Raw genomic sequence first — 25,487 nt, 5'->3', positions numbered from 1 at the left:
CTTTTCAGAGGGATAGCTGAGACCCAACCTGGCGTGGCTCTGGGCTCAGACCACCACTCAGCACGCAGGTCTGTGCTGGGAGCGCAAGAGGGTGTCTGCTGCCTTTGGGGCCAGTATTTCACAGCGTCACCGAGTGTAACAAGGAGCTGTGGACATGGTGATTAAATACCAGGTTGGTGCCCAGTGCATTTCATCAGGTCGCTGCAGCCTGTTCTAGGGTGGCTTATGAGTCTTGGGTTAAGTCGCACTGGTGAAAGTAGATCCTGCCTAAAAGTCAGCTGCCCAAACCTGACACCGCCTTGGCTGGTGTGTCAGCCAGACCCACAAACTAAAAGGATAGCTGAGGACACGGTCCTAGGGAACCCTCTGAAAGGAGAAACAGAACCCAAATAAGGGGGGCCCGCGAGTAGCTCAGTTTTTCAGAGGTCCAGGTGTGGCCCTCTAAGTGAGCATAAGGAATGATCTGCCATCATGAGAAGTGTTGATGCTGGGGTTAAAAGAAGAGTTTGAAAACTCCAAACATGATATTCCGGCATAGACAACCCTGAGAGTGTTCCAGTGGCAATGAAGAAAATGTGTTTTCATAAAAACAGAGGGAAACATGATGTTAAAGATACTCTCTTCAAACAAGGATGGCAGGATGTTGGTAATTGTTGGAGCACAGTGATGGATACATAGATGGTCATTGTACTCTTCTCTTTTAAAAAATTTCCAGATGTTCCAAATAGTTTTAATGTTCAGAAATTCACTTTAGAGAAAAGAGAATACTCCAGCATAAAGGTGAATACAGAACGCTTTGAGTCTCGAGTGTCCTTGCCCAGAAGATAAGAATGGCTGGAGGGTCGGCAGCAGGGAGGACCAGGTGTCTGTTGGGCCAAGACTGGGAGGAGACCCTAGGCTCCGAGGGGCACCTTCCTTTCCATCTGCTTCGGTGATAGCATACCTTAAAATATGTCTAATATTAAAATCTTGGGGAGGTAAAATACTCACCATGCTGTCAATGACAGAGTGATTTCTGCCTCTGACCAGTGTTATTGACCACTCTTGACCCAAATGGAAATGCCCAAGTGGGAGGTAGGACTCAAATACATTCTATTCATCCCTCTACCTTGGTTTCTCCACCTGTAAGGTCACAAATATGAATGATCGTTTCCTATGGAAATCATATGTGTTCTGAACTACAGAGCAGATGTCAGATCTAAATGAAGGTTATTCTCTAACAAGGACCTACTGTATAGCACAGGGAACTCTGCGCAATGTTATGTGGCAGCCTGGATGGGAGGGGAGTTTGGGGGAGAACGGATACATGTGTATGTACGGCTGAGTTGCTTTGCTGTGCACCTGCAACTATCACAACATTGTTAATCGGCTCTACCCCAATATAAAATAAAAAGTTAAAAATAAGTAAATGAATGAAGGTTAATCTAGGAAACTTGTCAAGAATCCAAAGCCTTCCCATTCAGTATTTCATTGTATTCTTAAAAATTAAATGCTCCCAGTAATTGTATTAGTTAGGGGTGTTTCTGATGAGGGCAGAAACACCAGCTCTGGCCAGCTTAAGCAAACAGGGAATTTATTAGGAGGAGCCTGGGACATCTCAGAGAACTGAAGAACCTACCTAATAATCATGACTTGGTAAAGTTTGTGCACGTTCTCTGGTGCAGCCCCTTGGCTCTCATCTCTGGCCTCTTAATCCCACATTTCAGATTCCTGGGGAGAGAGAACCTGATTCGCTCCTGGGGGGAGAGAGTCGGGTCTGGTGCCGAGGGGGGAAGGGTTATACAGTACTAACCTGGTCATGGGTTTGGTGTCAACCACTCCCCCCAGCCCCGCCACCAAGTAGAATTTTTTTTTGTGCTAAGCAGCCACCCCTATAACCATAATATTGGTTTATTCTATGCTGTTACCTCCCCCATAGCTACAAAGGGCCAAGGACTGTGTGATCTTGGAAGGGCCATCTGGCTGTAATTGATGCCTGAGTCTGGCCAGAACCAACCCACTCTCTCAGGCTTGAGTCAAGAGGTTCCATCATGATTATTAAACACAGGAGAGGAAGGAAAGAAGAGATGCAAACATCCTCGGCCTGAGCACAGGAATGCCTGTCAAAGATGGTCCTGTCTATTGGGAGCCCAGGGGGCATTTTTGTTGCATGGGTTGTAAATCTTGAGTTTTATTTGGGATCCTCAGTCCTTTCAAAGGGACTGTGTACTGAAAACATCTGTCTCTCCCCAACCCCAAGGAGGAAAAAAACGGATGAGGGCAGGTGGCCCTGAGAACAGAGTTTCCCCAGGTTCTCAAACCTGAACTGCTCCCGGGCAACCCTCCTTTCACTGTCCAGCACCAGACTGGAGGGCTCCGTCTCTTCCATCTTTTAATCAAGGAGGGAAAGCAGCATTTCAGCTGAGCAGATGAGAGGTTGGGAAAGAGAAAAAATTAATTGCTCAGTTCACTGGTAAATATCAAGCCAGGGTCCAGGCCAAAGGGAGAGGTTGAGTAGCCAGAGAAAAGGCCAAATCTGCAGAGATAAGGTGGGCGAGAGCTGGACTGGAACTTGGGAAGCAAGGCCTGTCCAGCCTCACGGAGGACAAGGCTGGGAGGTTATGCCTCTAGTGTATTTTTCCTGCATACCTGTTGCCCTGGAGCAAGGCAGGGCGGGGAAGGAAGCAGTTGCCTGACTAGGCTGTGGCCCATGGCGTTTGGTAGGAGAATGGAATGTATGACTGTGCTCTGCTTCCGCAGGACTTTTGTGTGATGGTGTAAGGTTTTGGCAGTGCACTCTGAGCCCTGACCAGGGGGAGGGTGGGAGCTGAAATCCAGCTCACGCTCCACTCAACAGGCTGTGAGCTCACGAAGCTGCAGAGATGCCGTGTGGGCCATCGGCTGGTGAGCTGCTCCTTAGGCTTCACCTTAGATCTGGTCCCTGATAAGGCACCGGGTATAAGGACATTGGTCCCTTTTCTTGGGCCAGTTGACATAAGATTCCAGACTGGTAGCTAGATAGAATTTTTTTTAAATGTGCTTAAGATTAAAGAAATCAAATAAGGTGATACCCGTGAATGCCATTTGCAGTCAGAGGCATCCTTGAAAGAAGGGGAGGAAGTATTTGTCCCCAGCCAGGGAGCCATTCTGGGGTAGGAAGGAATATCCGACATGATGGGGGCTCACATGGGAGCACGTTCCGTGCCAGGCACGTGGCAGGGCACTGCCTGCAGCCCAGTGCTGAGAGGAGAGAGGTCTGGGAGAAGAGCCTGAAAACAAGAGTGAGGGTGAGGATGCCTCAGGAAGAATGATGGTGCTCCCTTCCCCGGGTGCCCTACACAGGGAGAGAGACCTAGGCTTTTCCTCGCTCAGCAGAGAGGACAGCAGCTCTAGGCTCTTCACCTGCCCAGGAAATTCAGGATAAGGGAGCCGAGGGCTGCCATGGCAATCTTTACCCTGACATCCTTGAGCCACTTGAGATGGGCAGTTTAAGCCCGGCCTGTGTGTAGCATCTGCACAATTCACATGCATTGCCTTGATGCCATGTTCGCAGTAGGGACACTGCACCTAGATCTCCCCTTCCTCTCTGGTTGAGCAGATGCAGGAGCTGGAGCAGAGGCTGCTGGAGGCAGAGCAGAGAGCGGAGGACGCGGAGACCCAGGTAACCGGGGAGGGGATGGCAGGAGCGTGCAGCGGAAATGACCACTGGCCTTTCCTGACCCTTTCCGTGGACACACATGGACACGTCACACCGATAAGCCTCTTACAGGGACGAGGAAAACCAGCAGTCATGTGTTAGACATTCTGAACAAATGAAGGTGCCTGGGGCTTTCTGTGGGCATGAAGGAATCTTTGGGTAAGGGTCAGTGCAGCGAGCAGGTGAGTGGCTTAGTCCAAATAGGCTAGGTTATGCTGAGTAACCAATGAAGTCGGACATGTCTGCAGTTTATCACATTTAGTTCTCACTCATGGTACCTCTCCATTGAGGGTTAGCCAGGGATTCTGCTTCGCACGGTGATTCAGGGATCCAAGGTAATGGAGCTCCCCATCTTCCAGCGGAACCAGCTAGAACATGCAGCCTCCTTGGTTGCCATGGCAGGGAAAGAGAGCTGGGTCCTTGTGCGCCAGCTCTTAAATACTTCAGCCCAGAAATGACTGAGTCATTCCACTCAGGCCCATTGGCTGCAGTGAATTCCATGGCCGTCTAACTCCAAGAGGGCTGGAACATATCGGGAAGTTCATGGACATTCAGTGAGCAGCATATGTCTCTGCCACAGTGAAGCTGGAGCATTTCCTCTCCAGGGCTGTTTGTCCTGCCCAACTTGTCCTTACTGAGGCCCCCAGAGTTAGATGGCCCTACACCCTGCTATTCCTTCCTTGTCAATTCCTTCTTTTGCCCAGATGAGGCTTAATAAGAGGTCATTGAATTAATTGGCCCCAACTGCCCTGGGTATGGGCTCTGCCTGAGAGTCACAGGTTGGGGCATCAGGAAGCATCCCATCCCATGTTGGAGGCCCTTTCACACACTGTACCCCAACCCTATGAGACGATTGGTACTTTTCAGGTGGGTGTGATGGAAGAGAAGGTGAAACTGTCCAACCTGAAGAATGTGGACTCAGCAGGCAGCCTGCACCGGAAGTACCAAGAATTGCTGAATGCCATGCAGGGCAAAGACGAGCTCATCGGCCGGCTGGAGGCCCAGTTGGAGAAGCAGGTAAGTGCCAGTGCCCCCCTGCAGCACCTGCACCAGCTGCCCACGGCTCCTTGAGCAGAGTCCCTCTGCTTGGGCCGCCGGTGTGGGGACTCTCTCCCTCACGAGACTGTTCTTTCTCACGGAGGTGTATTGGAAGGTGCGTGAAGAGCCAGGCAGGGGATATGGTGGGAAAGGGACCTTGGAGGCTGACTCATCTGGGTTGAATCCCCCCTTTAGCACCAGTGAGCAACTTCCTTAAGTCACTGATTCTCGTTTTACGCATCTGTAAAATAGGGGTTGTAGTACGTCATAGGGCTGTCGGCAGAATGAACTCAGGGAATCTGGGTACAGTATCAGACCTGAGGTTGGTGTTTGGTAAGGAGAGCTTTTCCTTTTCCACCCTGGTCTTGTGCCCTGCCAACCTATGGGACACGTAGTAGCAGAGCAGCACAGAGCTGGACCGTCAGCCTTGGTCAACTGCTCGGCCAGAGTTTCTCAATGAACCTGAGTAGACAGAGACCAAAGTTGCCACCTCCTCTGAAAAGCGCATAGGAGCCCAGGAGAGGCCTCTGCCCAGTATTCCAGCCACAGTCAGCATCTTTGTTCTGGAGAGAACATCTGGAACACCCCCCTGCCAGTCCCCTAGGCCCAGCTTCCCCTTCACGATCCCATTAACTTCATCCTAATTCTGTCCCTTCCCTCTGCCATTGGTCTTACCTACCCAGCTTTTCCCTGGTGCCAGAGCTCCATTGTTTCCAACAGAAAACCTCACAGCATGGCCAGACAACTTGCAATTTTCCACATGTGTACTTTCCATGGAGGTCCCAGCTAATCCTGCTGCTGCCTTCCCACTATCATGGGCACATTCGTAATCATTCATCAACAGTCACTGAACATTTCCTTTGTGGGACGTGCGTCCCACAATGTGTGGGGCGCCATGTGTTCCTGAAAAATCATGGGAAAATATCAATAGAATGTTGATACATGGAATCTCTCATCAATTTCCTATTGATTTTATTTTGTTTTATTTTTAATTTATTTATTTTATTTATTTTTATTTTTGGCTGCATTGGGTCTTCGTTGCTGCACGTGGGCTTCCTCTAGTTGCAGCGAGCAGGGGCTACCCTTCGTTGTGGTGCGTGGGCTTCTCATTGCGGTGGCTTCTCTTGTTGCAGAGCACAGGCTCTAGGCATGCGGGCTCAGTAGTTGTGGCTCGAGGGCTCTAGAGCGTAGGCTCAGCAGTTGTGGCACATGGGCTTAGTTGTTCCGTGGCACATGGGATCTTCCTGGACCAGGGCTCGAACCCGTGTCTCCTGCATTGGCAGGCGGATTCTTAACCACTGTGCCACCAGGGAAGCCCTCCCATTGATTTTAGATACCTATCTTCTCTGTTGAGTGGTTCATAGTTAGAAGTGGCAGCACCTGGGAATTGGTGGGCAAAATGATTCCTGCTAAAGCTTACTTACTTACTTCGCAGAAAACGTCTGCCGACCCCTGACCTAGTTTGATACTCTGGTCAGGAAAAAAAATCATTTTACAATAATAATAGGTCCAGCTCAGAAGAGAGAGAATGCTGTTTTGCAAGTCAGTAGACCTGGTTTTAGCCCCAGCCGTGGCACAAACTGACAAAGGCAAGTCATTTCACCCTCTGGGCCTCAGCTTCCACAGCCACATAAATATCAGGGTATCAAACTAGGTCAGGGGTCGGCAGACGTTTTCTGCGAAAGGCCAGGTAGTAAATATTTTTGGCTTTGCAGGCCACGTGGTCTCTGTTGCAGCTACCCAACTCTGCTGCTGTAGCCTGGAAGTGGCCCTAGACAATACAGAAATGAATGGGCAGGGCTGTTCAGGGAGGGACCAGGTGGAAGGCTGGATTTGGCCTGTGGCCCGTCTGCAAACCCCTAGATAACCTTACCGGTTCGCCAGGTCTCAAATACTGAGTCAGACATTTCCATATGCCCATCTCATTTCCACAGACTCCCTTGTTTGGAGCTTATGTCCATCATCTTACAACTTCGAGGCAGTTTTTCCCTAGAAGTATAACCAAAGTCGTTACAGCTGGTCTCTAAACAACTGAGAGTACACCAGTTGTCTCCATGCTTTTTATTTATTTATTTTTAAAAAAGTAATTTATTTATTTATTTATTTATTTATGGCTGCCTTGGGTCTTCATTGCTGTGGGCAGGCTTTCTCTAGTTGCGGCGAGCGGGGGCTACTCTTTGTTGCAGTGCACAGGCTTCTCATTGTGGTGGCCTCTCCTGTTGCGGAGCACAGGCTCTTGGCGCACAGGCTTCAGTAGTTGTGGCATGTGGGCTCAGTAGTTGTGGCATGCAGGCTCAGTAGTTGTGGCTCGCGGGCTCTAGAGCACAGGCTCAGTAGTTGCGGTGCACAGGCTTAGTTGCTCCACGGCATGTGGGATCTTCCCGGACCAGGGCTGGAGCCCATGTCCCCTGCAATGGCAGGCGGATTCTTAATCACTGTGCCACCAGGGAAGTCCCTCCATGCTTTTTAGAGCAGGGAACTAGTACTCGTTCTAGAACTTGTTGGTTACCTGTGCCTCAGGCACTGTGCGGTGTACTTTCTGTCCCTTCATCCTCAAGATGGTCCAGAAGGGAGATGTATCTTCGCCCATTTTAGAGATGACATCACCAGAGACTGATGTGGCCTTCCCAGTGCCCCACAGCAAATAAGCCTCAGAGGCAGAGCCAAATCCCCAAAGCCTGTATTTTGTTCTCTCCTAGGCTGCTATTCTTTAGATACAGACCTCGCTTTTGAGTGATTTTACAGTGGTCGCTCGGTATCCACAGGGGATTGGTTCCAGGACACCCCGCAGACACCAAGATCCGTGGATGATCAGGTCCATTATATAAAAGGGCATAGTACAGTCAGCCCTCCATATCCGCAGGATTAGGTCCGTGGTTGGTGGAATCTGCAGATGCCGAACCCACCAATAGGGAGGGCTGACTGTGCTTCATCCTGTTATATCAATATGATGAACTTGAGCATCTGCAGATCTTGGTATCTGCTGGGCGTCCTGAAACCAATACCCCTGTAGATACCGAGGGATCACTGTATACTGTTGATTATTTTGAGGGAATTGTACTCATGTGCTAATTTACCTTTATTTTTTATTTGTTAACTGTAAAGGTAATACATGCTTATAGTAAAAAATACAAAAAGACCAAAAGGGTATAAAATGACATTTTTCCTCCGTCCCCATCCTTCATTTTTCTTCCTCACCGCTAACCGCTGTTCATTGTGACCGTTTCCTGTGTATCAGGGCACAGTGCTCCGTTTCATTTTGTTTATTTAGCCCTTATTTGTGGGCTCTTAGGTTATGTCCGGTTTTGAGTTTTCTGTTTTTGTTGCTTTATCAAATAATAATGCAATTAACGATTCCTAAGCAGTGGGTTTATTAGATCAGTGGTATGGACATTTAAAATGTTGAAACTATTATCAAGTTTTTCCCCAAAAAGGCTTTGTCAATTTGTATGAGGTGGGCTGTTTTCTAACACCCTTGACAATTTAGGGTTATATCAAACTTTTACATTGTGTTAGTCTGGTAGAGGAAAATGATGTGTCACTTTTATTTGCATTTTTAAAATAATAATAAAGATTGCACAGCTTTTCATGGGTTTCTCTCCCTTTATTTGCTGTTGATTTCCTATTTATATCTTTTGCATATATTTATTGGTTTGTTCATTTCAAATTATCCCTTTTGTATGTAAGTCATTTGTGTTGCAAATCATCCCCCAATTGGTCTTTTCATTTTGTTTAAGGGCATCTTTTTTTTTTTTTTTTTTTGGTCATATAGTAATTTATAGAGATGATATAGATTTATTAGTCTTTTCTTTCATGATTATTTGGGATTTGTATTATGCTTAGGAAGGCCTTTCCCACTTTCAGAATATTTTCTAAGAATTCATAAATGAATGTATTTTTTCCTATCGGCCGACCTCCATCCAGTCCCTTAATATTTCTTCTCAGGGCCTCCCACCTCCAATTTTTCACTAAAACGGTGACCATCATGACGAACTAAAGGCCCTCTCTATCTTGCAGAAGAAGATGAGAGCTGAGGAAACAAAAATCGTTCAAGAAAAAGCTGCAAAGATCAAGGAATGGGTGACACTGAAGTTAGCAGAGGTGAGTGAGAGTTTATCTTGGGAAGCCTGCGAGGGACCTGCATGGGGTTGCTCCTGTCACCCTGCGTTTTTCTGCCTCTATCTGTTTACGGGGCCTTGCCTGCTTTTCATTTTGTTAACCATTTGGCTCTCGTTCAGCTTAAACACTGACACACTTCACTTCACTTTTCCCTTCCTGTTGTCAGAGTTGGGTTTCCCTAGAGCTCCTGGTTTGCTCTGTGTCTGGGGAGAAGGAATGAGTCTCACTTCTGAGGAGTCCCATCAGTTTCCTTCTGAGAAGCACACACAGTCCTTACCATCCACCCTCTGTCCTCTCCATTCTTTTTAGCTTTTTTTTTTTTTTGGTGGTCAAATATATGTAGAATATACCATTTGAGCTGTTTTTGAAGTGTACAATGCAGTGGCATTAAGTACATTCACAGTGTTGTGTACCCATCACCACTACCTCCAAAACTTTTCCCACCCCAAACAAACTCCATACCCATTAAACACTAACTCCGCATTGTCTCTCCCCCGAGTCCCTGGTAACCTCTATTCTACTCTCCACCTCTGTCCATCCGTTTTCACAGCTCATCACTTGCTACAGCTTTATTTAGGAAACTCAGGACTAGAAGCTACAGCGCTACTAGCAAAAACCCAAAAAACAGCCTCTTTCTAAACAGAAGGAAGGGGAATTGAAGTTTGGAGAAGGGTGAACACTCACTCCTGACACAAGTGACTCACACCTGCAGGGGGTAGCGGCTCATTTTGCCTCCTGTCCTTTCTGTGGACACACATCTCAGGTCACCTGCTAGAGTACAAGTCCCTGTAGAGGGACAGAGCTGATGCCTATAACCTGCGTCTTCCACAGCCCTGATCTCTTGCTAAAAGGAGCTCAATGGAAGTGTGTTGGCTTTCCAATTAGAATGGGTACTAGACAGCCTATTAACAGGACCTGGCATATTGGCTGGAGACAATGGAAGAACAGTTATTTTTTGCTCCTAGGTGAATAAGAGGTCAAAGTTACTTTTATCAAAGGTTGAAACAAGAAAAAAAAGTATGTTTTGTCAGGGAAGATAATGAGGAATTAGGGCCTGTGGATTATGACCTAGTGAAATGATACGGTGAGAATAAAACATCAAACAATGAAAAATCTGGGTCCTAGAGCTCAGGATAAAAATCATTAGAATAATTGGAAAAGAAGAATGTAATTAACCAATATTTGTTAAACACTTGCAATGCATCAAGTTCTAAGGCAGGCATTTTAAACATAGATACTGATTTACTCTCAATGACAACTTTGTGGAATGATTACTGCCATCTTCAATTTATCATAGTAAACTGAGACAAAAAAAAAAAATGCAAGCAAGTTGCTACTGTGATAAAAGTTATTTTTATAGGTTGTATATTGTTCCCGACTCCTTTCCAGTAGAAGGATAATATATCCCTGCCCCTTGCCATAAGATTTGCTATGCCTCCCTGAGGAAGGAATATGCTTCTGCAGATCATGGACATTATGCTTGTTTATATGACTTGCTCAAGACATATATGTAAGCTATATTCAATTAGAAACTTCAAGAACAATCACATGGGGACTTCCCTGGTGGCGCCGTAGTTAAGAATCCACCTGCCAATGCAGGGGACACGGGTTTGAGCCCTAGTCCGGGAAGATCCCACATGCCACGGAGCAACTAAGCCCGTGTGCCACAACTACTGAGCCCATGCGCCTAGAGCCCGTGCTCCACAACGAGAGAAGCTACCACAATGAGAAGCCTACGCACCGCAACGAAGAGTAGCCCTCGCTCACTGCAACTAGAGAAAGCCTGTGCACAGCAACGAAGACCCAACACAGCCAAAAAAGGAAAAAGAAGTTTAAAGAAAAGAAAAGAACAATCACATGAATTTATTATTGCCCTTTTCCTTTTTCCAGGAGATAGGGTTTTCTCCTTCATCCTGGATCCAGTATAAATAAAGCATGTGAAACTGAGTAGAATACATATGATATAAAATATAAGCAAGGAAATAAAATTTTTGTGTTATAAACAACAACAAAAAAAAGTGTGTTGGCTTTCATTTCAAAGAAAATGCAGCCACGCTGAGGCTGGATCTCATGGATAATATGTTGAGCAGAAGAAGCCAGACACAGAAGTACATCTTGAATAATTCCATTTATGTAAAGTTCTAATGGGCACAACTACACTAATGTGTGTAGGGTGCATACTTAGATGGTAAAACACAGAAAGCAAGGAAATGAATCTCATAGACTCAGAAGAGTTGTCGCCTTAGTGGGGAGGGCAGATCATGTGATTGGGGAAGGACAAGTCCGGGATGTCTGGAGTGTTGGCAAATTCCTCTTTCTTAACCTGGGTGGCGGTCACATGAGTATTCATTTCAGAATCATTTGTTAAGCTGTTCATTGGTGTAGAATGCAGTTTTTTATGTGTTATATTTCACCATTTTTTTAAAAGGTTAAAAATACCTAGAAAAGAGGGACTTCCCTGGTGGCGCAGTGGTTAAGAACCCGCCTTCCAATGCATGGGACACGGGTTCGAGCCCTGATCCGGGAAGATCACATGTGCCACGGAGCAACTAAGCCCGTGGGCCACAACTACTGAGCCTGCACTCTAGAGCCTACAAGCTACAACGACTGAGCCCGCATGCCACAACTACTGAAGCCTGCGTGTCTAGAGCCCGTGCTCCACAACAAGAGAAGCCACTGCAATGAGAAGCCCATGCGCCGCAACAAAGAGTAGCCCCTGCTCGCCACAACTAGAGAAAGCCCGTGCGCAGCAACAAAGACCCAACGTAGACAAAAATAAATAAATAAAATTTATTAAAAAAAAAAAAAACCAGAAACCTAGAAAAGAAAGCACAGGGGCTGCCAAATGGAATTCTTTCCCATCCACAACCAGGTAGCACAGAGAGAAGGAGGAGGTCAGGGCTCCCAGGAGAGTCGGCAGTGGATTGGGGGGCACCACGGGTTCTTTTGTGTAGATTGGATGTTTAAGAAGGATTTTAATCTTATTTTGAATTATATATCTGAATGTGTAGGCTGAGTATTCTCAATCATCATTTTTCTTTTTGTCTAGCTTGAGATGGAGAATCAGCACCTGAAAAGCTGTAATCAGCACCTGGTGGAGCAGGTGGGAGCCCTTCAACGTGCACTAGAAGGTAAGCGGGCCAGCATGTGCGGGAGTGGGGTGTGTGTGTGTGTGTGTGTGTGGCTGAATTGAGGGAGCTCTTAACATGCCTATTTTTGTCCCAACCACAGCTCTTCAGATGGCACCTTCGGGGAAGCTGCTGGTGGCCCCCCAGGGAACCACAGAGCAGGATTCTGTCCCTGCAGGACCAGGAGCCCAGCCAGTGGGGCAGGACGGTGGTCCTCAGGCCCAGGGTGCCCTGAAGGCAGCTATGCCTGTACCTTCTCCAGCTGCTCTGCAGAGCAAGGACTCTGTTCCTAAAGCAGGAAGCCCCTTGGAGGATTCTAGTTCCAGTAGGGTCCACCCTGGAGAAATATCAGGGGCCAAGACCCTTCCACTTCATCTGGGAGGACAGGGTTCTCCTGGCCAGCTGTGCCTGAAGCCTTGCGCCCCCAGGCATGGTTTGACTTCCTGGGGTGAAGGCCTGGTCACTGCTCAGGGAGGGACGCTCCCTAGGACGAAGACCTCTGCCAGGGAGGGTGGCCCCGGCTGCAGCCTGACTCTGCCGAAGGTGCGGGCTCCCAGCACCCACCGGGACAGCATCCAGCTGGCCAAGCGGCACCACAGCCAGCCCCAGGCGGGCCCTGCGCACTTCAACCACGTGGTGAGCATTGAGATTGGGACACTCTCAGCCCTCCCCTCCTCCAGCCTTCCCAAGGTGGAGGCTGGACCTGAGCTCCGGGAGGAACCGGAGAAGATGGAGATGGAGGAGCAACCCCCAGCGGGGAAGATGGAGGAAGTGTATTTGGAGAACAAACCACCTACACCCCCCCTGCACCGGTTTCCATCCTGGGTAAGAGGCCCCCTGGGGACAGGACAGAGGGGCCGGGCTGATGGTGCGAACGCTGTCGGGCACAGCCATGTGCTGAGCGTGGGACGAGGCTGTCACCCTCACCCCCTCTGGGAGGTGGGTACCCCCGGGCCTGTCCAGACTACTCCGCCCACAAGGGGTGGAGCCAGGATTTCCGATTGGACGGCGGCCGGCTGTTTCCTGAGCAGGCGCTCACCGCGGGCCACAGCCAAGCTGGGTGCTTGGTGCCCGTTTTCTCGTGTAGTCTTCCTGACTCTCCGTGGAGGTGCAGTGTGGTGGCTAAGAGCACGGGTCCCAGGATCAAACCAGGAGGTCCCAAGATCAAACTATGTGAGCGGGGGCAAGCTGCTAAACCTCTGCGCCTCAATTTCCCTCTCTGTAAAATGGGGATAATAGTACCTGCTTTATAGGGTTGCCCTGAGGATTAAGCGTGTTAATACGTATTTGGTGAGTAGTTGCAGCAGTGGTTCGCAATAAGTGGAGAGGCTGCTGGAAACGGCAAGGGCCAGGCCAGGGTGGAACACCATCAGAGCCATCCCTCCTCTTGTTCCTCGTTGTCTTGTAAATCCAGATGCTCTGAAATCCTAAAGCAGAGGCAGGCAGTGAGGGAGCATTCGGCAAGGGGTGTGGCAAGAGGGCTCAGGTCCTTCCGGTCCCCGAGACAGGATCGCTCTTGTTACCTTAGGGAACCACAGTGGCCCGAGAACCCAACCTCTCTTCTTAGGTGGGACCAGCTGGGCAGTAGCCATGTGGGGAAGATCGAGACTGAGAATTGGGAGAAGGACATTTCTCAATCTGAGGGAGTCAGATGAACTTAACTTGCTGATTTAGAGTTCCTTTGTCTGTTGATCCTCGAAACAACCGTGTGAGTTAGGCATTAAATAAGCTTTTGTAAAACACTCCTACATTTGTTTAACCTAAACCCCTCAAGCTTCACACGTTCATTCTCTCTGTGAAGTTAGAGGCCTGTCCGTGGTTGAATTCCACAACCACTACTGGCAGGAATAATCGTTTTTATGGCTAATTTTACCACATGCACCCAATTTATCTGCCCTACATCAGCACGGAATTCCCTGCCCCAGCCCAGTGCCTGCCCCTCCCCCCCAAAATTCCTCCTTGCTGCCTCCCATCTCTTCCCTTCCCTTGCCTCCAGTCACCTCCGGCTCTCATCCCAGCCCTCGCCAGCCCCTCCCTCTCTCCCCCAGGTGCCCCAGCACTGCTGCTCCCCTCTGGGGTGACCCGGATAGCATCCACCTTCCTTCCTGCCCCAGCCTAGCCCAGCTGCCTCCTCGAGCTGGGCAGGCCTTCCCCGGTCCTTGTGACTCACCTGTCACCTGAAGGGGCCTTTGTTTTCCCTTTACCTTGAGTGAAAAAGAGATATGGAGGCGGGTAGGTGGGGCCTCTGGGTTGTTTGGGAGTGATCCAAACCTAAGAAAAGCTGCCCAGGCCTGTGGGCCTGCTTCAGACCCAGGGGACCCCGAGGGGCGAGGGAAGAGTTGAGGGTGGGAGTTCCCATCGATTTGTCTTCTACGGCGGGGTTCAGGGGTCTGGGTGAACCAGGACTTTGAGCCTGAAGCCTAACCATGATGTGACATTGTTACTGTAGGAAAAAAATGTGTCCCATTTCCAAACAACTGGCTTCCAAACAAAAGGGCACGCACATCCTTGCCATGCAGCTCTGACGTCCTCATTACCAACCCCCCAACTTCAAGGGCTGTAAGATGGGTAAGATTCAGAGAAAACAGGTCCCAGTTCCCTCTCCTCCTGAACTTCCTTGCCCCAAGGGAAGGGTGGCAGCAAGAGAGGGCATAAATACCGCCTGCAGGGCACTGACTATGCTCTAGGTGTTAGATGTTTACGTTAATAATTTCATTTGATTGTCAGCAGCCTGAAAGGTGAGTATTATTACCCCCATCTTAGGTCCAGAAATGATGTTAACTTGTCCCAGATCCCCCCGCCGGTCACTGGCTAAGCATGGATGTGGACCCAGGTCTGCCTGCCTCCAAAGCCAGAGGCCGGGGTGGGCACGGGGGTGGTGGGCCCTGACCCCTTGTGACCTCCCGTTCCAGGAGAGCCGGATCTACGCCGTGGCCGCATCAGGCGTGCGGCTGTCTGAAGTGTCTGCTAGAAGTAACGCCGCCTGCTGCGGTAAGTCCCAAGTGAGCTGCCGGTGGCGGGCGGGGTGGGCGTGCGGGGAGGAGAGGACTCGGAGCAGCGCCCAGGGCCAGGTCGCCTGCAGCCCATCCCCTCCCACAGCAGGTGGGGTAAGCACGTGGCCCCGGCTCCCTCGGAGAGAGAAGGAAGCTGCACAGGTTCAGCTCATCACCTGCCGGGAGGGAGTGGGCGGGAACAGAGTTGTGGCCAGTTACAGAGCTGGAAGGGACTTTGGAGGCGGGGCGCTCCAGCCCGGCTGCCCGCCTGCACCGGCTTCCCTTCTGCAGTGCCAGGGCTGTGGCCGAAGGGGCCCCCGGTGCCTTGATTTAGATAACCCCCTGAAGGAGCCGCATCCCCACCTGAGTGCGGCTCCTGAGTCGCCAGCCGCCCGGTCCCCACGGTGATGCGAGCGCCCCATAGTCACACGGCTTGTAACTCACCTTGGCAAGAGTGGGGCTGAAAAAGACCTTGGCCCTCGTCCTGAGATCTGTCCCCCGGTCTGTCTCCAGAGTGCTGTTTCAGGGAATGCTGTCTGCACGGATCTCTCTCCTCCTCGCTCTGCTCAGGTGTCTGCCTCCCCTGCCCCGCTTCCTGGGTTTTGCCACCTGAGTGAGTCTCATCCCTCTTTCCCACCCCTCCAGCTTCAAGCCCTCCAGCCCTTGCATCCCCCGGGCCTTTCTCTGGCCTGGTCTGCAAGAACGTCACCGTGCCGGTCTACACAGCCTTGAAGGGGGTAAGAAGCTGCTGTCCGAGGAGGGGGTGTCCCCGCCCAGCACCCACTGCCCCACCACCGTGTCGGCAGGCAGTGGCTGGTGTGGGTCTCCAGGGGCAGGCGTCTGCGCACACGTAACTCTGGGCAGGGAGCTCAGCCCCCCATATATCTATTTATTTTGTTCATCTTTATTAGGTTTTTTTAAAACTCTTTATTTTTAATTTTTTTCTTCCCATTTTATTGAGATATAATTCACATACAGCACTGCCTAAGTTTAAGGTGTGCAGTATAATGATTTGACTTACACACATCATGAAATGATGACCACAATAAGTTTAGTGAACATCCATCATCTAATATAAATACGGAATTCAAGAAATAGAAAAAAACCTTTTCCTTGTGATGAGAACTCTTAGGATTTACTCGTAACAACCTTCATATATTAATATACAGCAGTGTTAGTTATATTTATCATATTCTGCATCACATACCTAGTACTTAGTGATCTTATAACTAGAAGCTTGTACCTTTTGACCACCTTTATCCAATTCCCCCTCCTCCCCCACCTCAGTAACCACAAATCTGATCTCTTTTTCTTTGAGTTTGTTTCTTTGTTTTTGAAGTATAATTGACCTACAACGCTATGTTAGTTCCTGGTGCACAACACAGTGATTCAATATCTTTATTAGGTTTTTATTAGAAAAATTCTACATTTACAATAATGTGAATCAGTATGATTATGGGCAAAGTAAAAAGTTAAAGGTTAAACCAATGTCTGCTCTGCGTCTCCTCCTCATCTTTTCACATGTCTATCCCGGAGGCCAGTGGGGCTCCTTCCAGAACTTTTTATGTATTATGTCATATATTCCCATATGTATTCCCATAACATCTCTACATATTTTTTAACAAAAATCAGATATAGCTGCAACATGATGTTTTCGTATACTTTTTGGTCTGCTTTTTTTTTTTTTTTCCAACTGAAACCTTTTATTCTGAATTTGTTGGTGCTTAAGGAAGACAGCTTTGCCCATAATTCACTGTGCCCTGGACTTATGACACCAACTTGTATTTGGCCAATTAGAAACAAGACCAAACTGCATTCTTCTTAGGTCTGTTCAGTTGATAAATGGCACTTAACTGATTTCTTTCATATAATCTTTAACAAGAACTCATAAGTCACATTAATTATGCCCCAAGAGATGAGGGACTGATGGTAATTCAGATGGGCACCTCTGAAAAGATCTGTCAGTTTCCTGTCCGGTTCTAGCCAGATTTTTTGGAAAACCTTAGGGAAAGACTGAAATTCCCCACCAATCTGAGATTGCCTGTTAGTTTTTACAACATTAACTGGAAAAAACAAGATTCCCAACATGTTTTTTGAGATCATAACAGTAATATTTTGTAAAACTTTTTGTAGAAGGATAAAAAGCCAAAAGTGAAATTTCCTCTTACATTGCTTTTCCCTAATTCCTAACCCCAGAGGCAACTCTCACTAATGGTTTGGTGTTTATTCTGTAATGCCCTCTGATGCATTTACAAATGCATTTACAAATTTATTCTCTCTTACACACACGCACACGCACACGCAAAGAGGATGATGTCATACGTGTCAGTCTACCCCTTGCTTGTCCACCCAGCCATGTGTCAGGTCTTCCTGCCCCACCTCCACACACAGCACAGCTTTGCCTCCCCTTTTAGGACTTCCCAGTACCCCTTGGTATAGATGCCCCATAACTACCTTAACTTGTCCTCCCCTGATTCACAATGTAGGTCATGTCTCTATTTTTCTGTAAAATCAGTGTTGCAATGAACATCACCATGCAAATACATCTCTATGCACTTATATATGCATATTTCTGTAGGACAGAGTTCTAGAGGTGGAATTTAGGGGCAGATAATATGCATGTTTTAAATTTTGACAGGTAGTGCCAAATTACCTTCTAAAAAGATTTTATATAAATCTTTTATATAAAATAGAGTACCCTTTTCCACACAGTTTCCCCAATATTGAAGTAATTGGTCTTTTTAAATTTTTGCCGTGATCTCTCAATTTGTCATCCCCACCCACTTTTAAAGCTCCTGTCTCACACTGGGCCCCGTGGCATGGTTTTCTGGCCCCCTAGTGGCAGGGAGCAAGGGTCTCAGTGGCCAGGTGTTCAGCCCTGGTGGGGCAGCTTCACTGGGGACCACAGAGGATGATGGTGTGTGAGGGAGAGAGAAGCATGGAGGTGAAGGACACAGGGGTAAGGTCGTCGAGTCGGGAAGGGACAGTTGTCTTTTGGGTGCCCCAGCTGGGTGATGGCTTCCCATGCTCTAGACAGGCTGTGTTGGCCACGCCCCAGGCACTTGGAGCGGGAGTGAAAGTGCAGATGGGATGGGGCTTGTCTTGCAGCCTTAGCTGCAGTGGGGAGGGGCCTGTCTTGCAGAAAGCCACGCAGATCAGCACGGTGCCCTTTGTGGACGAGTCCTCTGGGTCCGATGATGACTGCAGCTCCCAGGCAAGCTTCCGAACTTCAGTGCCCTGCTCTGAGTCCAGGAAGACCAGTGGACTGGGCAGCCCCCGGGCCATCAAGAGAGGTATGGAGAAGGGTGGTGGGAGGGGTGCGGAACGATGAGGGGCCCTTCATCTCCTCCCATGGGCGGTCCCACGTGGGTGCGGAAGACCCTGCAGCTCCCAGGATGTGTGAGCCAGGAGGCTGTGGACCTGGGCCTTGATTCCTCCTCCTTTTGGGCAGGCGTCTCCATGTCCTCGCTGAGCTCCGAGGGCGACTACGCCATCCCCCCGGACGCCTGCTCCCTAGACAGCGACTACTCAGAGCCTGAGCACAAACTACAGCGCACCTCATCCTACTCCACCGACGGGCTGGGCCCAGGCGGGGTGAGCTGGGAGCTTGGCCTCCGCCCCGATGGGGCCGAGGCAGGGCCGGGTGGGAGCGGACCTCCAGCACAAGACCCAAGCAGCAGCTGCATGAGGCGAGGGGTCCCTGGGATTGGCGAAGGGAGGGCGGGAGTCTGGGGGCTGCCACTGATGATGTGAGGGCATGGGGAGTGGGCTGGGGGTGTGCAGTTGGGGGCCAGGCACACACAGACCCCATCACTATGGCCCACGGGGCCCAGGAGGAGTTTACACACGTTACCTCGTTTTAGCTCCACACTGACCCTGGGATGCCGAGAGCTAACAATACATTTATTGAGTTTTTAGTGTGTCGGGCGCCGTGCTCATGGCTTTGTATGCACTGTCTCATTTGTCCTCACAAATGAGGCTTATTACCCCATCTCGTGGATGAGAAGCCTGAGGCTCAGAGGCATGCTGTTATGCGCCAGAGCCAGTGGTAAATCCAGATGGCTCATTCCCCAGCCCTCGCTCCATCGCACTGTGCTGCCCTGTCTTCATCTCCCCCTCCACGAACCCTCCACCCCAGTTTGGCTGATGTTCCCCAAACCTCTCTTGCCCTTTCCTGCTGCCTGGAATGGCCTTCTTCCTCCTCTGGGCTCGTCTTCAAGGGAAAGGCTGATTTCCTTCCAAGGTCAGTTCAGGTCTGGCTCTTGCCAGAAGCCTTCCCTGGCCAGCCTCTTGCTTGTGCAGCCCCTGATCTACCACCTCCTCAGGGTCAGGTGCTTTCTCCCCCTGCCAGCAGGACCACCCATGCTTTATAAGTCCTCTCTGCACCCTTAGCAGGGCAGTGCCCTGAAAACACACCTAGTAGATACTCAGTAATTTTTTTTAATTGATGACAAAGCAGTGACTCAACTGGGCTATTTTGGCCTGTGTGATGTCCAGGAACCCCAGTGATTTCCCTCTTCTGTCCACCCCTCATCCCCCTACACCCTTCCGCTCTTGCAGGAGTCACTGGAGAAGTCAGGCTACCTCCTGAAAATGGGGAGCCGGGTGAAGACGTGGAAGAGGCGCTGGTTTGTCCTGAGACAGGGACAGATCATGTACTACAAGTCTCCGGTGAGACCCTCCTTCCCCAGGACAGTAGGCAAAAGGACCCCACCCCAGCCCCAGAACCGCATGAGAGGGGCTGGAAGCAGGGCAGAGGGTGAAGGTCTGGCAGGCAGGGAGAGGCAGCCTGGGCACGCACCTGAGGCTTTGAGCCCCACACGGGACCATGAGGCTGGTCACCGGTTCTCACAGTGAAATCAGGCACTGAGCAGTCAAGGGCACTTCTAGATGAATTGGCTTGGTGACTCCTTCTTCCTTCAGAAGCCGAGTCCTGTCAATGAACTATTCCTAGGCTGCCCTCACATCATCAGGACTGTTCTAGCAGGCGAGCTTGTCACCTCCTCCATCTCCTTCCTATACTGTTTGGAATTAGGGAGCCTTAGGATGTTGGGACCTAGTTTGACAGGCCCTCCCTAGAGAACCAATGTTAATGTTTTAAAGAAGGCAAAAAGGCCTGACTCTTTTTTTTTTTTTTTTTAATAGCTACTTTATTTATTTATTTATTTATTTATTTTTGGCTGTGTTGGGTCTTCAGTTCGTGCGAGGGCTTTCTCTAGTTGCGGCAAGCGGGGGCCACTCTTCATCGCGGTGCGGGGACCGCTCTTCATCGCGGTGCGCGGGCCTCTCACTATCGCGGCCCCTCCCATTGCGGGGCACAGGCTCCAGACGCGCAGGCTCAGTAGTTGTGGCTCACGGGCCCAGTTGCTCCGCGGCATGTGGGATCTTCCCAGACCAGGGCTCGAACCCGTGTCCCCTGCATTAGCAGGCAGATTCTCAACCACTGCGCCACCAGGGAAGCCCAGGCCTGACTCTTGTGCAACTCCAGTTGATTGTTAGTGGCTACCTTGAGCATCACGTGAGGGATTCAGGTCCCGTATCACTCAATGAGTAGGCATGCTCTGATTGATTAGTTATGTCTGCAGTGGCACTGGAGAGGGTAATGGTGATATATATAGGCCACCTGTTTGCAACACTGTAAAATATGTAGTAGAAAGAATTTAAGGGCTTTATAGCTCAGGAATAACCTGGTGGTTTCTCACCCAGTTTTTAAAGGCTCAATCTATACTTTTTGAGGCCTGGATCAGGAGGACCCATGTCTCTAATCATTGCTCCATTTAGTTAGAACCAGGATCCAGAACAAGTTATCCATCATACCACAGCCCAGGAAAGCTTAGGAATCACTTTCCCCTTTGTGACCTAGAGTAAGATCTGAGGGGAAATGACATGCTCTGGGAAGGCTCCAACCTCTTTCCTCTCCATTCCTTTCTTTACAGAGTGACGTCATCCGGAAACCTCAAGGTCAAGTGGAACTGAACTCCCGTTGCCAAATTGTTCGAGGGGAGGGTGCACAGACATTCCAGGTGAGCATGCTCCTAGCAGCTAGTGCTTTAGATAGAAGAGGTGCTGGGTTTGGATATGGCTCGGATGGAAACAAAGATGGGGCAGAATGAGCATGTGTGAAAGCCATTACATCACTGTTTGCACTGATCCTTATTTGTGGGTTTGAGGAAGGAAGAGGAGGCAGAATGTGAGAGATGGAGTGAAGGTAGGAGAGACATGGAGGCAAAGATGAGGAGGGGGAGAAGGGAGGGAGGGAGTACCAGGGCAGGAAGAAGGAAGACCCGGTGGGTCAGAGATCTGTGCCGCCTCAGAGCCAGGCTCCTGTTCTTCCATCGTCCTAGCTCCCCATCCCCGCCCCCATCCCCAACCCCTCACTTCTCCACAGCTCATCTCTGAGAAGAAGACCTATTACCTGACAGCAGACTCCCCCAGCCTGCTGGAGGAGTGGATCCGTGTCCTACAGAGCCTGCTGAAGGTCCAGGCCATTGGGCCTCCAGCCCTGCCTCAGGGTGGCACCAAGCCCGCTGTGAAGGGCTGGCTGACTAAGGTATGGGTGGGGTTGGTGGGGGAGGAATGTGATGGGCTCCTCTTGAGAGTCAGGGGAGCCAGGAGTGAGTGCTGGGGGTGGTGGGTCTCCTCCTGATACACAGCTCCTTTCTCCAGGAGGCTCCTCACACTGATTACCTGTGGGCTGAACCACACAAGGTGACGGTGAATGAGTGTCTGGAAAAATAGGGGTCAGTGTTGTTACAACAGCAGCTATTCTCGAGACAGAGGAGGGAAAGGAATGTCTCGGACCCATTCTGAGGTCACTAGGAATGACCCCTACCTCGTACCCACCCCTGCCTCGTACCCACCACAGCTCAGTGTGAATAGTGGGAAGCTGTGACCTCGGCGAGACAGGTGTGGCCAAAGACTTATAATATCTCAGGCTGCCCTAAAGACGTTTTAATTAGGGCTCTTCTGGTTGCAGGGAGCTGAGAAGCACCTGTTAATCCCAAGAAAGGGGAAGTTAACAAGGAAGCGCGTTAACTAGGCCAGGATGCCGTCAGGAATGATTGTGTGAGCAAGCTCAGTGCTTGGGGCTCTGCCTCTGCCTCTGCTTCCCCGTTCAGTCTGTGTTCACAGCCATCTCCTCTGCCCATGTGCAGTGTTTCTTACACTTCATGATTACACTTGCCCAAGGGCTTCAGCCCACTGTGGCCCTTCCCTTCTGACTCTAGCCTCTGCTGACTAGCAAGTTCTTCTCGTGATCGTATTCCTGGGACAGGATATCTGGTTGGCCTGGTCAGTCTTTTAACGGCAGGTCACACAAGGACGGATGGGGTGTCGTGTGGTACCATGGACCCTCGCTGTGAAAGGGCTGGTTCCATTAGTAGAGAATCTGGGTGGCATCTGAGTTTGACCTGGGATTGACCAAAGGATCTGAGTTGGACCGGGGGTTTTGAGATCTGTCTCCCTGTGGCTTCTCTTTGCCAGTCCCGGATCTAATTCTGGGTTCGTCTGGTTCTAATAATGCTGGTTCATTTCTGGCCTACAGGTCAAGCATGGCCATTCCAAACTGGTCTGGTGTGCTCTTGTTGGGAGAACCTTCTACTACTATCGAAGCCACGAGGACAAGGTACTGCCTGGCCTCCCGACAGCTTCCCCCAAACCACATTCCTGTGGCTCCGTGTCCTTATGGAAGGCCCCAGCTTTACCCTCTACCCCACCCAACCCCACAACAAGTACAGAGCTGGCTGGCCAGATCCCTCTAGAGTGTGTGACCAGTGTGCATGGTCCGCAGATCCTGCCTGTGTGGTCTGTCTGTGCTTCTCCAAGCCCGCCTCAGCCAGGGAGCTGTAGTCTCCCCCTCCCCATCTTGTCATCCACCCACGTCCTTGATTCCCAGCCCTACAAGGCCTGAGGGTTCAGAGAGAGGAGACTCCTCCGTTCCCCGCTGGCCCTCCCATTCACGGAAGGCTCGTGTCCACAGCGACCCCTGGGCCGTCTGCCTGTGCGGGACGCACGCATAGAGGAAGTAGATCGATCCTGTGACTCAGACGAGGACTATGAGGCTGGAGGAAGCCGGCGGTTGCTTTCCTCCCATTGCACCCTTGTGATCCACCCCCCAGAGCACAGCCCCACCTACCTCCTCATTGGCACCAAGCACGAAAAGGTAAGGGAGGGGGCTGGGCCTCCATGGCAAAGCTTGGACCTTTGATTCTCACCTTCCTTCTCTCTTCTGAGCTTCCCCAAATTCGAATCTATTTCCCTCCTGGACATTTTGGCAACTAGTATTTCCTGAATATTCCTTGTATTGAATCCATTCCCAGTGACCAACATCTCTTCACTGGGGCCATGAGATGGAGGGAACCACAAGCTTAGGAACTTGGGTTCACATTCAGCCGATCCCAAGTCTTTCCTCTTAGGCACTGGTGGCCTTGACTTGTGCCAACCAGACAGGCTGACCCTCACCCTGGGCTTGGCCCCTTCGGGGAGGCTCCCTTGGAGCTCTTGCCTCCATTCTTCCCCAGCCCAGCCCCATCAGGTGGCTTTCCATCCTCTTCCAGGATACGTGGCTTTACCACCTCACAGTGGCTGCAGGTGGCAGCAGTGCCAAGGTGGGCACTGCCTATGAGCAGCTCATTGGAAAGCTGATGGACGGTGAGGGAGACCCAGGTAAGGCGAGGGTGGCCATCACTGCTGGGTTGGAGGGGGGCGGCTGGGTAACTGTTGGTCAGGAACCCAAAGAAAGCACTACTGTACCCGGAAGCTGTTTGGAAACCTTCTAAGCCACACAAGGGCATTCCCGTCCCGAGCTCCAGGACCCCTGTTTCTGGAGAGGATACTGAGGAGACCACTCAGTATCTGGGAGAGTTGTGTGGGGAGCAGACTTTCCGGTGACTTGGTCAATGTTTTACTTTGTTCACTGCAACCTTGCTGGCTGGGCAGACGGTTGAGGAAAGAAGGCGGCTGGTTAATCTATAGTTAGAGTTTGTTAATAAATGAAGCCCAAGTTAGGACCAGGCTAACTAAGCCTGGGGCATTTTGGGGTCTTTATTTTGCTACCGATTCTCAGGACCCTGAGGATCCAAGGGCACCCAGAACACACACTGCTTTACTGCTGCTCCGAGGCTTGTTTGTTCCAGGCTGATATACGCTCCTCTATCCAGACCTAGCGCTGCAGGGAGAGGCCCTCCCCTGCACACGCACGCTTGCACTCCGATGTCCACGCCTTGCACTGGACGTTCACCCCTATTGCAGCCCCACGAGCAAAGCAGTAGCCGCCTTCCTGTAAGCCATGCTTGTGAGTGTGCTGAATAAATGCAGTGCACAGCCCACACTCTGTGGATATAAATCCAGCACAGCTCATGTGTCCCGACTGTGAAAGCACTGTCTTCCCCTGAGATCAGGGTCGGGGTGCGGGGGAGGCGAGTTCCCTCCTCAGTGGTAATGGCCACTGCTCTCTGGTGCTGTGCTCCGGGCAGATTCCCCCCTCTGGAGGCACCCCATGCTGTGCTACAGCAAAGACGGGCTGTACACCTCCCTCACCACCCTGCCCTCCGAGGCCCTGCAGACGGAGGCTGTCAAGCTCTTCAAGGTAAAGTGGGGGCTGCGCCCAGGCCCACGGACTGTTGGCGGCACCCTTGCCCTGTGCCCAGGCTCTGCCCAGAGCAGTGCTTCCCACCACGGTGATGCCGGGGTGGAGAAGACCTGTGCAGTTTAGGGGGGAGCTCCCGGAGGGATCTGAAGAGGAAGGGAAAGAAAGTCCCTCAGGGCTCCGATCATGTCCTTTCTGGCAGGGAGGCTGGAAGCTCTAGGACTTCATTCACGGGCCCCTGGGGAGCACTAGCAAAGAGCTGCCCTCCTCCTGCAGTGAACAGCGGGAGGGGGCAGGTTGATGTTGCTTCTGGACCTGAGAGATTCTGGCCTATTTTAGAATATTCTTTGTTCCCCTCTGGATAGTCTATCTTTTTAAAAAATGAATATGTCTTGCTTATGTAATGGAAACATTTAAAGGAAAGATCCTATCCCAAAGTAGCATTCTCGGTAAGCGTAGACATTCTCGAGCAGTAACGATGCTCCCTCCTAGAAAGGGCAGTCTGCAGTGAACCGGAGCCTTCCTTGAGCCCTGGGGGGGACGGCCCAGTCTGTCCCCTGTCACAGAGGACGATAATCAGGGGGCTGTCAGTCTACCTGTGCCCACTGTCATTTCCCTGCAGTCGTGCCAACTCTTCATCAACGTGCCCGTGGAAGCGGCCTCGGTGGACTACCACGTGTCCCTGGCCCAGACCGCGCTGCAGGTCTGCCTCGTTCACCCCGAGCTGCAGAGCGAGCTGTACTGCCAGCTCATGAAGCAGACCAGCTGCCGCCCGCCGCAGAAGTGCTCCCTCATGCAGGTGGGCGTCCCTGGGGCAGAACAGCCGAGGGGAGCCGTTGGCCAGGGCTGCCCAGGACGTGGGAAAGGTGGAAGGAGGTGACCGAGCCTAGCAGCCAGCAGGCGGCTTCCGTGCTCAAAGCTGCCCGGGTCCCGCTGCCCTCTCTGTG

General features: G+C 50.7%; 1 protein-coding gene across 1 annotated transcript in view; it reads left to right on the top strand.

Annotated features, from left to right (window-relative positions):
- The window catches only part of PLEKHH1 (pleckstrin homology, MyTH4 and FERM domain containing H1), a 50,085-nt gene that overhangs the window by 15,781 nt on the left and 8,817 nt on the right, over positions 1 to 25,487 (top strand). Inside the window, exons 3-19 of the mRNA XM_082386459.1 lie at positions 3,578 to 3,640; positions 4,544 to 4,693; positions 8,732 to 8,815; positions 11,883 to 11,964; positions 12,065 to 12,786; positions 14,874 to 14,952; positions 15,600 to 15,691; positions 18,097 to 18,247; positions 18,406 to 18,548; positions 19,515 to 19,625; positions 20,891 to 20,977; positions 21,343 to 21,504; positions 22,498 to 22,578; positions 22,933 to 23,115; positions 23,510 to 23,618; positions 24,428 to 24,540; positions 25,163 to 25,339. Coding sequence (XP_082242585.1) covers positions 3,578 to 3,640; positions 4,544 to 4,693; positions 8,732 to 8,815; positions 11,883 to 11,964; positions 12,065 to 12,786; positions 14,874 to 14,952; positions 15,600 to 15,691; positions 18,097 to 18,247; positions 18,406 to 18,548; positions 19,515 to 19,625; positions 20,891 to 20,977; positions 21,343 to 21,504; positions 22,498 to 22,578; positions 22,933 to 23,115; positions 23,510 to 23,618; positions 24,428 to 24,540; positions 25,163 to 25,339 — 2,589 coding nt within the window. The remainder of the gene's footprint in view (positions 1 to 3,577; positions 3,641 to 4,543; positions 4,694 to 8,731; positions 8,816 to 11,882; positions 11,965 to 12,064; positions 12,787 to 14,873; positions 14,953 to 15,599; positions 15,692 to 18,096; positions 18,248 to 18,405; positions 18,549 to 19,514; positions 19,626 to 20,890; positions 20,978 to 21,342; positions 21,505 to 22,497; positions 22,579 to 22,932; positions 23,116 to 23,509; positions 23,619 to 24,427; positions 24,541 to 25,162; positions 25,340 to 25,487) is intronic.

This window comes from Balaenoptera borealis (genome assembly GCF_965194805.1).
Source record: "Balaenoptera borealis genome assembly, chromosome: 3".
Lineage (NCBI taxonomy): Eukaryota > Metazoa > Chordata > Mammalia > Artiodactyla > Balaenopteridae > Balaenoptera > Balaenoptera borealis.
The sequence above is the reverse complement of the archived record's forward strand: the minus strand, read 5'-3'. Positions and strand labels throughout refer to the sequence as shown.